General features: G+C 42.3%; 2 protein-coding genes across 6 annotated transcripts in view; both read left to right on the plus strand.

The window, feature by feature from the left end:
- Positions 1-212: 212 nt before the first annotated feature.
- dele1 (DAP3 binding cell death enhancer 1) lies at positions 213-6,457 on the plus strand. Of its 3 annotated transcripts, none has more exons than XM_068325525.1 (12): positions 213-395; positions 1,471-1,588; positions 1,716-1,818; positions 2,043-2,187; positions 2,314-2,514; positions 2,642-2,724; positions 2,840-2,933; positions 3,112-3,254; positions 3,375-3,533; positions 4,895-4,987; positions 5,375-5,534; positions 5,684-6,457. In XM_068325525.1, exons 1-12 carry the CDS (start codon positions 365-367, stop codon positions 5,938-5,940), a joined length of 1,587 nt encoding a protein of 528 aa, XP_068181626.1. In that variant the 5' UTR covers positions 213-364; the 3' UTR covers positions 5,941-6,457. The 3 variants fall into 3 exon arrangements, with proteins under 3 accessions (XP_068181626.1, XP_068181627.1, XP_068181628.1); XM_068325526.1 differs by having other exon boundaries at positions 5,687-6,457; XM_068325527.1 differs by having other exon boundaries at positions 2,843-2,933.
- A 564-nt stretch (positions 6,458-7,021) lies between these two features.
- The window catches only part of LOC137603098 (amyloid beta precursor protein binding family B member 2), a 36,428-nt gene continuing 30,553 nt past the window's right edge, over positions 7,022-12,896 (plus strand). The window contains exons 1-3 of one of the 3 annotated variants that reach the window (XM_068326304.1): positions 7,022-7,279; positions 10,921-12,185; positions 12,587-12,795. In XM_068326304.1, the coding sequence (XP_068182405.1) occupies positions 10,952-12,185; positions 12,587-12,795 (1,443 nt within the window). In that variant the 5' untranslated portion in view covers positions 7,022-7,279; positions 10,921-10,951. The remainder of the gene's footprint in view (positions 7,280-10,920; positions 12,186-12,586; positions 12,796-12,896) is intronic. The other 2 variants (XM_068326306.1, XM_068326305.1) reach the window with 2 other exon arrangements.

Below are 12,896 nucleotides of genomic sequence, written 5' to 3' on the forward strand. Positions count from 1 at the left end.
ACAAAAACATACTTCAAATATGAAGACTTCTTTATTTCAAATTCTAAGTATACGTAAATAAATTTGAAAAGTGATAACTGAGTTTGGAAATTAGGACGCTTATTTGCACATGCAGCTGTTAGACTGTCGTTACTCATCAGTCCGGTTAGTGGCGCTGTGACGCTGAAAACCACCTCAAACTTTCACAATTGCGTCATTACCTGTACTTCCGGTTTGCGCTTCTTCCGACAGATCTCGTGAGTCCTGACAGGATTTACGTATTTATTCATCTTACGGGCCAGTAGACCCTCCAAGATGAATCTAAAATGTAAATATGGGTGCTAAAAGATTATTTTTCACTTAAAGCTGCTGTAAAAGACGAGCCATGTGGAGAGTCCAAGGTTTCGTTCTAAGAGGTAAGAGAAATGACACTGACATTGAAGAGCCATGTTGTGTTTCCATGAGACTGTGTTTGCTAAGTGGAACCAAGAAACTGCCAGCACCGTCAGTCGATTTGTTTAGATACTAAAGTTGTACACAAAAACTTCTCAGTGTATAATATACTATATGGCTGCATCCTTGCCACAAAGTGCTACCGTATGAACACTACTACTGCCTATCATACAACAATACAATTTCCTCCGGGATTAATAAAGTATCTATCTATCTATCCAGCCATCGACCGACCGACCGACCGTGTTATTTGAGTCCGTCTCTTGCTTTGTTCATATGTTCAGCTTCTCCGACATCCTGCAAACCAGACAGTACATAAATAGAGGAAACCATTCCTTCCCACTACTATGATTCTTTATTATTAATATCTCACCTCACCAAAAGTGAGTACTCAGGTCCCACAACTTCACACATTCCATTCTTATAAAGGTCCATCACATATTATTATATTCTTGTGCTCTGTATAGTTTTTAAATGTCTTCTGTTAAATAATTTTTATTTTTTTTTATCATTTTATGCTTCTTCAGTCGTTACTTAGGATGTTTTATTATACATGAACGCACACACGCACACACAAACCTTCTCCTACTACTATAGTTGTTTGTTCTTGCTGCTGTAAAAAAAAAAAAAAAAAGATTTTCCCAAACTGGCATTAACAAAGTAAATCTTTCATCTAATGAACAAGTTCCAATTATATATTGTATGTCATTTTACAGCAGGTCTGCATAACTGAATTTTTACTGAATTCCAAAAAGAAAATGTCATTTCTAGTAATTTAGAAATATTTTAATTCATTAATTGAAATATGTGCCCTAAGTAGTTTTTTTGGCAACAAGAAACAATTTCTTATGAAGTATGCAATGAAATTAATTGATCTTAATAGCTTTAATTTTAGTGACTGTCTCAGGTTACTTTCACTTTCCATGTAAGGGTATTCTATTCGGAAATGGTTCCTGGGGGCTGGACCTCATATCTCTCTGAATTTTCCGCATTGGTGTAAGTATTTCTACTGTTTTTGTCCCCCACACTACTGCTCAGCTCTGCATCGATGCTATGGAAACAACCCCTTGAGATTGCCACAGACACACCACGTGGAGGATGAGGTCATCAGCAGCTCAAATGTACTCTCCACATCTCGACACACCTCTGACAGCAGGTACATTCCACACTTCCATCAAGTTTTTGTTTTTGTCTGTGAACAACAACAAGAGCACCACGCATGTCTTTATAGCGTAGACTGATGATAAAAAGAGATTCACACAAACAAAACAATTTTTTGTCAGCTCTCAGAAAGAGGAAGGTGGAGATTGGAGACAGAAACAAAGAACCTTCCAGTATGAGTTTGCTGAGCTTCCACGTTACACAGCTCTCGATGCTGTTGGATGGGTACGTCTAAATTTAAGCCTCAACTATTCACAATTATTTGGCATGCAATTTACAACCAGAATTCTGCTAAGCATGCATTTTGTATATTAAGCACACAATCTGGTAAGTTTCCATCTTTGTTTTTACAACCTGTAGATTTGGTTGTCCACAGCACATGGAAAACCACACTTCAGTTATACAGTTAAAATGATTCCACTGGTAGCAATGCTGATGTTTCCCCACAGGGTGCCGCAGCAGCTCTGTTCATGCAGATCTGCAGGAGGATCCATTCTCAGCTCTCTTCAGGCACTGAATCAAACCCAATAAATGGGAGCCTATCAGCTGGCTCCACCTTGTACAAGTGTGGCTACCGCATCTTGCTGGACACTTGTGAGTCCTTATTCCCTTATTAAATCAGTTGATTATGTCAGTTAACAAGGTTGTTTTACAAAATAGACTTTAAGTCGTCACACATTTTGAATCAGAATGCTGATTTTGTTTGTTTGGATTCTCCAGTGTCTAGACGTGATATTCTACCAAGACAAAGGAGTGTGTTGGGTCTGCAGGGAGTACCAGAGAATCAGAGCAGCAGCAGCGGTGGCGGCACTACAGGTACAGCTGCCAGTCATCACAGCAGTAGAGAGGACCATCTGACTACTGAGTGTTCCACCTTTGACCAGCAGAGAACACCCCTGAGCCAGGACTCTCCAATATTCGGTATGTACTTTACCTTGTTATATTCAAAGCTGATGAGTTTTTTAAAAAACATTATTTTTCCTCATTTTTTCTTATGGTGGTATGTGTAAAAGCAGAGAAATCACTTTTTTTCATGTCCAATCCAAAGAGGAATCTATTGTGTCAGCATCCTGTCCCCTACAGAATGATGGCAACAGAAACAGCACCAAGTCAAACAATTCTAATAATCAGGTGAAAGTTAATTTACTTATTAAAGACCATTTTAAAGGAAGTAGTACATCAACTTTATTCTTGCTGGGACTGAGTGACGTGTCGTCCTGATTGTTTGGATTTTTTTTTCTTTCAGAAGGCATTGTCTGATGAGGAGAGGCTAGCAGAAGCCATACTGAACCTCAAGCATGTGGGAGACGACAGTGTCCCTGTCATCCTCAACATCATTGGTGAACATTTGCTTGCACAGATCCAGACCAAAATGTTTTCAAACATTAATTACAATTCAGGATGATCAGTTATTCACAAACCAGATATTGCATATGTTCTTCATTTTAAGTCTTTTAAAAAAATGAACTTTGCTGTTTCTGTCAATAACCAATACCACCATCTCTTTGTTTATGACAGCTCTAGAAAATGCCAGGAGCGAGAACTATGATGAAGCTTTCCCTTACTTTGTAGCTGCAGCACAGCAGGGCTACAGCAAGGCCCAGTTTAATGTTGGGGTGTGCTATGAGAAAGGGAGAGGAGTCCGTAAAGACACAGAGAAAGTGAGAATCCAGACAGCATTCTTTATTTGTCTGAGTGTTTGTATTCTCATAGTCATTGCACTTAGTCCTCTGTAATGTAGAAAGTGTTATTGAGAGGATTGTCTACTGTTTCTGTTCAAGGCTATAAATTACTACCAGCAGGCAGCAGCTGGGGGTCACATACAGGCTCAGTACCGGTATGCAAAGCTGCTCCTGACCACTAGGGAGCACCAGAGTTTGGAGGAACTAAATACAGCCATCACCTTACTGGAACAGTCTGCTGCCGCGGGATTCACTAAGGTACAAAGCTTGACAAATCCTGCTACACCATGCTGTCCAGTACAGATTGCATAACAGATGTAGCTTCAAGTATTGTGAGCACCAGCAGACCATTCACGATGTAGAATGCTCATATGTGGGACCAAGAATCATTATACAGTAACATAATTCTTTATTCGTCCCACAATGGGGAAATTTTCATGATCACAGCAGCAGTATTCAAAAAAGGACAGTGACGTGTCTAGCTGCTAAGGTGAAATAAAAGGAGACGGTGTCGAGCTGAGGAGGTAATTATAAGTGAAAAGAGCCTGCAGGAAGAGGATGAGTTTTGTGTCTTCACCCGGTGAAGCCTCCAGTAAAATAAAATTGATAATAGATATTGAAAAATTTGATCTCTGGTTAATGTTCAGTGATGTGGGGCCATATGTTCACACTGAACAGCCAATCAGATGAAGACTTATTTAGTTGGCTGATTTTGGTGGTAACGACTGAGGAAGGACAAAGCGCTACTACCGCCAATTAGGTGTTTGTTAATCTGACTTAGATTAGTGATCAATAGATAACAAGTCAACAAGTTGTCAAGAGTCGATGTCCATTAGCAGTGGTGCTCCCCAGAGCTGTACTTCATTCCCTTGTTTGTATACACAGTGCATTCCTCAGTGCCTTAAAGCAAAGCAGCTTCTCACAGTGTAGTGTTTTTTATATCCAAAGGATCAATTCATCAATGTATTCAATTAAGTATCTCAAAGGAGATAAGAAATGAACCATACAAACAAGTGGAGTATATTAACAGCAATTATATGTAAATGAAAATGTAAAAAGAAATAAATAAGTAGTTATAGGCTAATTACGCTTTTCTACACGGAAAGAAGCAGGTGATTTTTCATTAAACTATAATTTAGAATGGAGGGTTAGTTCTGAGCTGCAGAGACTTAGAACATCACCATATTGGGCCGACCTAACCTAATATATTTAACATGCATGTTGTGACTGTAGGAGAAAACCGGAGAGAACCCACACAGACATGGAAAGAACATGCATTCTCCTGTTGCAGCTGATCTGCAATGTCTATCACAGTTTGCAGGTTCTGGTTTTGGACGTTGTACTTGCTCTATTTTTGGGTTCAAATCCATCCTTTTTGTTGTTTTTCATGTAACATTTACCAAACTTGTTCTCCCCATGTCTGTGTGGGCTGCCTCCACGTGTTCCATTTTCCAACTGAGGTACAAAAACATAAAGAAAATTAATTGATGACATTAAACTGCATCCGTTGTGCACCAGCCTCCAAGACCCTTTGAAGGATGGGCAGTTCAAGAAAGCGCATGCATTCCCTGCTGGTACTGTTTGGGCTAATTGACTCTGTGTCTGTCTTCGCTCTCTAGGCTCAGGTCTGCCTCGCCTCTGTCTTCACTCAGAAGCCTGTGAGAAATGGGAGAAAGTCTGTTCAGTTCCTGAAGATGGCAGCAGAGAGCGGAGTGAGTGCCTTCTAGATGCTTCTAGAGTTTTATCTGTGGCACCATCACTCAGATTTCATCTCCCCTCCCAGGTTCCATCTCAGCCATCCTGCAGTAGTAAACATCCACCCCACCTCCTACATTTACTAATCGTTTGAAACATGCCTGTGCTTCTTAAACTTCGTTGTCGTGGTGGTATTTCTGTATAATCGCCGGGACTACAAAATATTCAGAGGTGCAAATCTGTTGTGATATTTTTAATAGTGACATCTTCAGTCTTTACCACTATGTATTGAGGCTCCCGGTGTCAATGAACCTCAGAGCTGTCTGTCGCTTCTTTCTTGTACATGTACAAGTCTCCTCTTGGAGATTAAGCAGCTGAAAGGTTGACTGTGTTCTTGTGTTCAGGACAGCACAGCGCTGCTCTTCCTGGGTCAGTGTTACCAGAGTGGTTTTGGGGTGCAGCAGAATATGAAAAGAGCAGTTTTTTACTATAGACAAGCTGCTCGGGCAGGAAACAAGCAGGCACAGCTCCTACTATTGCCTCCTACTTGCACAGAAAGTAAAGGTAAACACACTTGCTCTCTTCACATTTGTATTTATTGTTAGATTTTGTGCATATGTTAACGATGGTGCTGCATGTGATAAGCATTTAATGAGCCAAGGCAGCTATGATAATTAGTAGTTCAGTTCTCTTCCACCTCTCTCTCCTCTCAGCAGAAGATGCAGTGTTGCGCTCCATCCGTTCTGCTCCGTGTTTCCCTGAGGCAGACCATTTGTTGCAGCAGCCCCTCTCCTCCCTAGCCGGTCACATCCCTCCCTCCACGGGTCACCCCGTCAGCCTTCCTGTCTTGCCTCACTCCTGGAGCACTGGGAGCCTGTTTGTCCCCATGACCCTGTTCTCCAGGCCTCTTCAAGTCAACCATCACAGCACTGAGGAAGGATCCTGCCAGTGGACTGTTGGGATAGGATAGTTACTAGCTGAATGTTATTAACAGGTACATACAGTATGAAGGCAGGTCTTTGAATGAATAAAATGTAACCAGTGTGATTGATGTAACCAGCTTTGTACAGTTTAAGAGGAGGTTTTCTGAAATTACCTGTTGCCATAGAGTGATTTTTTTGCATTACAACATAACGATCAATGTGTGTAAGGTGTGTAAAAATTGTGTGAATCAAAGTGAATAATTCTGGGTCAGCTATGTGAGTGAACATGTTTTTTATAGTTCTGAATGTGGTGTTGGATGAAACATTCTATTTGGAAAATAATGAAAGTGTAGCATGTGTTTGCTACATTACAGTGTTTCCTGTTACAGGTTTTGCTATGCCCAAGAGAAAGTGATCTGGGTGCCTTAGCAATGATGGTCTCCATACTTGTGAGATTAAAGGTAGAAAGAAGATAGGTGCTGAGATTTTGTCATCTGTAATCTGCATCATGCTCCTGACAAAGTGCTTTAAGATAATGTTTAATAAAAGAGGTTTGAAAATTCCTGCTTGTTTACTGTTTATAAAACAGCTTTGAATGACAAAAACATTACATTCTTTTTTTGTAACAATCCAACTTCAACACATACCAACGCGAATTATAGTGCATTATGAGGAAAGTGATGCTGAAAAAATAGGTGTCGTTATAGTTCTACTTGAACATTTAAATCTGCTGATGGACAGCACTTCAATTTTCTAACCAGACAGTAATCTGTTGACATTAGCAGGACTAAAGCATGTGATGGAGGCATTATTTTGGGATAACTTTCTTTCAGGCGTCAAACAGTATAAACAGAGACTGTGTCAAAGGGGGCAGACGTAACGTATAGCGCTAGACGAAATTTATATTTCCCGTGATGTCTGCATACCTTTATTTCCCCTATAATGTATGATTTCACCACCTGAGTCACAAAATTGCACTGGCCGATTTATTACGGTTGCAACTCCTCCTGTCCAGAACGTCCTGCGTCCGCGGCTCTGATTGGCCGGCAGGGAGAGCGCTGCACAGCGCCGCGCAGCTCTCGGTTCCTTTTGCGCAGAGAGAAAACGCAGCTTTTTCCGCCAGCGAGCACCGCGCCGGGCTGAGAGCAGAAGATGTGATGTGATCCATACGGGCGACCGGCTGTAGCTACGGGCGGACTGGCACCTTAAAAGCGGCTGCTCCTCGGCCATTGCTCGCTAATGCGTGTGTCGTCCTAAGAGCGGAGGCGCACAAGCCCGGAGGCTGACCGACGAGCGGTGAGTGGATGTAAATAGATGCTGTGGATGGGATGCGCTCCCCTCCCAGTGCGGCGGTGCTGTTGGTGGTGGTGAGGTTGCAGAGAGAAGGTATGAAGACTGAAATTTTGATGCGTTTTAGACGATAGTTTATCTTCCGCACATCTTTTGCACCCTGTCGATGTGTCCACGGCGGTATGGTGAATTTATCAGTTTCTGATGAGAGAGTTTATTTATATTGGAGAGAGAAACGAGGAGCCAGATTACCCCACCCATGACATCATCGACTTTCCCAAGTTCATGTCTCCCCATCCTGAGCTTTCATCTGTTGCTCTTAATTTCTTAAGCAGTGGGTGCAGCTCAGAGTTGAGGGAACAGGCCTGCCATACGTAAAGCAACGTACTAAAGGACATTTTCCTCTAACAGGCCGAGGTCTCAATATCTATTGATGAACTCTAAAATAGGTTATTGGTTGAAAGTGATACAGCTTTAATTTCTAAATGGAAAAACTGTGTAAACAAGGGTATCAGAGAGTGTAACATCTAGAGCAGACAAGGATCGAGATTCAACACCTTCCTCTGAAAAAATAGAGGGGGCATGAAATTGTTTTATCAATATACATCCTTTTTATACTTGTAAACAGAGAGGTATGCAACATGATTGCCCCCTCATATGTTACTGTAACACAATCAACATTAGAGAGCAGAGCATACGTCTTCGTTAATGGAAACTATTTTGTTAGGGTATGGGTTCTGTTCTTTACTGGGATAAGCTGCTGAATTCTAATGAATGACTTCCTTGTTTAGAATTATTGAGGAACAGTTCTGACTATACCCCTGTTGCTGACCATGCACCAATGTTCGGCAAACTGCTGTGTCATTCTCCTCGCTTTCTCCCAACAATAACTGTCGATCCCTCCCCCTCATCCCCTGGCATCCTCTTCCCACCTCACTTTATTTCCTCATGGAGATTTGTTCTGCACTGCCGAAGTGGAAAAAAGAAAGAAAAAGCTAGTTCTCTGTAGTGTAATGCAGTTAGCTCAGTACTTGTCATCAGTTGTAGAGGGTAGTGTCAGGATGTGTAACCCATTGTCACATCCCAGAATAATGGTACATCTAAGATGCTGGAACAGTGACAGATAACCAATAATAACCCAGAGTCCAGATCGCATAGCGGGAAGAAAAAGTTTATTTTCAACAAGTAACAAATAAAACAACTCAAAATCAAACTGGAGTGAGCAAAGGTCGTGTCAAAATTAATTAAAAAGTTTACAAGAAAACTATCCCTTCCTAACCTTGTGAATGGAAACAAAAACCTGCGTACTCTAAAACAGATGTAAACAAATATAAATACAAGGGTTGGCACCGACCACTTACCTACTTTATCTACTAAAGGTAAACCTATGTGATAAAAATGTACAGGACACCCCCAAATTTATCTACTCCCCACTTGTTATCAAAAACATCAGTCTAAATTTAACAGAAACACACCACTGGCTGTGGCTTCTAGAGCATAGTCAAGAGAGAGTGGAGATTCTGCCATGTGCAGTGCATAAAACCACTGCAGGATGGTGATTGTGACCAGCCTTCAGCTGGGCCACACCAGTGAACCCCATTCCCTCTGTCACCTCTTTAGGGAGCGTGGAAAGTGGGAGAAAACAATTAAGATTCCTACTGAAATGTAACACCTGTCCTATGAGTCATGAAATATATTTGCTGTGATTTGCAGCTTCATAATTTGTGACTGTTGGATGGCCTGTAGCTTGTTGTTAATGCATTCCCAGTATCGCTTTATTTTTGAAGGTTTTTTATAACATTCTGTAACTATTGAGAATTGGTTTGTATGGTAGCGTTACAATTGCAACATTAAGAAAGCCTTTCTGATTGACGATTGTGATGTGACCTCATGCATAAATGCAGGCAGTTTGTACCTGTTGACTCTTTGCTTGTGTCTGAGTCACAGGCCTGCAGCATGAGAGCAGATTCAGCACAAACACCTTGTTGTGGTAGTTTGACTCCATGATAAAGGTAGAAGATGAAGCCACCCAGGGAGAATGGATAGGGGCCCCTTATGAACGAAGCGCACCAGGGATTGTTCTGTCTATTCCCAAGGTCTTACTGGGCTGTCAATCTGTTGAGTTTGTGTTTTTTTGTTTGTTTGGGGGGGGGCGGTTTTCAGAAGAGAGGCGCTGATGATGACTGAAGCATTTTTTGAGGTGTGTGTGAAGTTTATGATTGTACAATGATTATGGATATCTTTTTCTACTTGTGTTCGGCTGTTTACCAACCGTTCACACTGTTCTAGACATTTAACTACAGAGTACAGTGATGCAACCCATACATGCAGTGTATTAGGATCATAATGATCCGTGCCATTGTCTTTCTTCATCTTCTTGTATTCAGCATCATAAGGCTGACCCACTCAGCGATAAGTGAGGTACTAGAGCAGACTGAGTTGCTGCTCAGCTCGGCTGTGAATTTCAGTCCTGGACGGACAGATAAGCTGAAGCTGTGACTCATTCCTGCCTCCAAATAAATGCAGTCCAGCCCCAGTGTTATTTAAAACTTCTGTAGTGGCACCTTTTCTGTAAAAGTGGTGTGAGGATGAGAGATACTGTAATGCGTGTATTAATGAAGCACATTGAGACTTGCTGTGGTAGAGACAGAGAAAGCAGAGAGAGAGAGAGATGTTTGGTTTTATGTTAATTTTCAAGAATCTGAGAAATGCAAATGACTAAAACATTACTGGATGTCTGAACCTGATGATGTCACCTCTCTACTGACGTCAGCAACAAATGAAGACGTGGTGAAAAAATATCAGACATTATTATGGTTATTATACTTTCTTCTCACTTTTTCCTGTACCCCTCTGATAAAAAATTTAACATATGCTTGGGATTAGAGCTCTGGATATTGAATATAATATAAAAATCATAAGAACAAATGTTCAAACTGGAAAAACTGATCTGCCCATTTATAGAAATTTCCTCTCAACCTCATTGTTCTCTCTCTTGGTCTCGGCCTTGTCTCCCACCAAGTTTCTTTGAAATCCATCAGGTAGTTTAAGCGAAATTTGCAAAGCAGTGTAAAAAGGTGTTATGTTCAAAAAAGGGTAAAACATACCTGAGTCCACCCTTTTAAAGGTTCTTCTATGTACAACTTTATAAAGTTTCCTCAGAGTGCAGCTGGTCGTTTATGTGTAATAGATGAACATACTGATAAAGGCTTTGTCTCACAATATTAAAGGAAGTTATAAACAAAATCTGCATCAGTCCTTTATCCAGATGGCCTTCAGAATTTCAAAACAAAGTGCTTCAACCCTTACAACCAAGTTTGAAGAAAATCTGTCATTTAATTTGCTTGTCTGTTTGCTAAGAGATGAACAAACAACAGATGCCTTTTTAAACCCAGTCTCCTAAGCAGGGATAATGAAACAATCAATACTGTTGGGAATGTAGTTTTAGCACATTATGGCCTCATTACAGATGATATAGCAATATTCTTGTTTGATAAGATAAACAGGTGAAATCCTGTCAGTAGGTATTTACTGTGTGACTCCTTTTGACCACATTTGACATATCGACCACATGTCCTGAAGGGATCCTTATGAATGTTGTTTTCAACTTTGTTTTGTGCATATCTTTTAAAATTACAAAGTCCAATTTTACAATTATAACAATCCAGTATCAGATGATTCTTATTACGGAGAAAGCTTAAATTTACACAATTCCATAACCTCTTTTCTCTCTACAGCTCTATCACATCAGTGGATATCCAATCAGCTATGATGTCAGTACAAACTCCTCCTCTCTCCCGCTCTGGCTCCTCACCCTCTAATGTGGGTTTATGCAGTCGCAGCGGCCCGTCCGCCACCCCTCCCAACTCCCTCGGCCTTCGCTCATCATACAACCAATTGCTTGGGAGAGATGCTCTAAAGGGGTCAATCGAAACAGGAAGCTCAGCCACTTTGCCAAAGAGTCGTCAGAGGTACGCAATGACCAGCGTACGGAGCGCCATGGGGCTAAGCGACAACATGGCTCCGTCCTCTAAAAACCAACCTGTAACCAGAGGGAGGAGTCTCCCCACCAAGTCCTCCTCCAGTTCAGCTCTCTACTCCTCCTCTGCCTCCTCTTCTCTTTTTAATACGACCAATCCCAAACTAGCCAAGAACGGGGCCAACATGCAAAGACGAGCTGAGAGCCAACAGCTGGAGCTGAGCCGGGCCAACACAGAGGGGAAAATTCACAATGACCTTATCAATAACCCCAGCTGTGACTGGCTAGAATTTGGAAAAGACAATTCACAGGTGCCTCCATTCCGCAGAAGGACCAAGAGCTTCTTGGAGTACCATGAAAAGTGCTGGGATCTGGACCTCAGTTGGGGAAACAAAGAGGACATGAAGGAGAACAAGCAGCAGTTGTCCCCAGAGAAGGAGCAGGCCAGCCCTGTCAAAGAAAGGGAGAGTCAGAAAGAGGAGAAGCCCAGCAGCAAGCAAACCTGCCAGGAAGAAAAAGTGGAGGTGGAGCCAGTACTGGAAGAGGAAGAAGAAGACCCGACACCAACTCCAAGACAGCCCCTGCTACCGGTGGTGGTGGAAGCAACTCTTTCATCCACCTCCTCTTCTTCTACCAACAGCCCAGAATGGGTCCCAGACAACCAGAACCAGGCTCCGGCCCAGATAAGAGAAGCACTTTGTGCCAAGGTTCAAGCTACCCCACGCAGTCCTGCAAAACCTCCTCGAAGCTCCCAGCCTCGAGTGATCAAGGTGGAGCTGCACCCCAACAATGAGAACCAGTTCCTGCAACAGTATCCACCATCCTCCCCTAAACAGGCTCATGCTACAGAGAGGACCACACCCACCAGGAACAGGCCGAACCCAGTCATGCCAGATCCTGAGCCAGAGACGGGGCTGCCTAAAGTGGCCTTAAGAATGGATCTGACTCCATCAGAGGATGAAGACTCCAGCTGGACCACCCTGTCCCAGGAGACACCCTCTCCTCAAACTCCACGGGACACAGGTTTGATTATTCCCTTCCTCTCCTCCTACTTCCATCTCTCCTTCAGACCTCCTGAAGGCTGTCTGATCCTGAAATTTATGAAAGAGCCTTCTTATGCGGGGATGTCACTCCAGCAATACTGCTGGAACCTGTAAGGCCCCTGTGAGCACCCTATAGCACAGAGAGAAAGCAGGAGGGATATAAAGGTACTGCAGAGTTCAGTGTTTAACAGGAAGGATGAAAAGAGTGAGGGAGCTGGATTCAGAAAGCAATGACTGTTTGGAATGTATGACAAGAACAGTATGAAGATATTGAGAGCAATTTGTTGTTTTGAAGAATCTCTGTGGCCACATGTACATGTAAAGAATGTGTTTGTGATCCAGTCATATTACATGTGTTTGATTGTCACTTTCATTTATCAGCAGACGTTTGGGGTGATGGAGACCTGCCTCCAGGCTGGCGAGAGATCTCAGACTCATCAGAGGTTTATTTTTGGCATGTCCCCACCGGCACCACTCAGTACCACCGACCCGTTGCCTCTGGCAACCAACACACTCCTCCCAACAGTGAACCAGACGCTGAACATGATCCACCCCAGGAAACACAGGACTCTCTGAAGCCACCCAATGAGGTGAGAGGACCCACAATAAATCTACCGTTTTTTTTCTTCAGGTGTACTTCACACATTATCATAAAAACATAAACTGTCGTTGAGACATTAGATGAAGTGAA

Source organism: Antennarius striatus, chromosome 10, assembly GCF_040054535.1.
Source record: "Antennarius striatus isolate MH-2024 chromosome 10, ASM4005453v1, whole genome shotgun sequence".
NCBI classification, from domain to species: Eukaryota; Metazoa; Chordata; class Actinopteri; order Lophiiformes; family Antennariidae; genus Antennarius; species Antennarius striatus.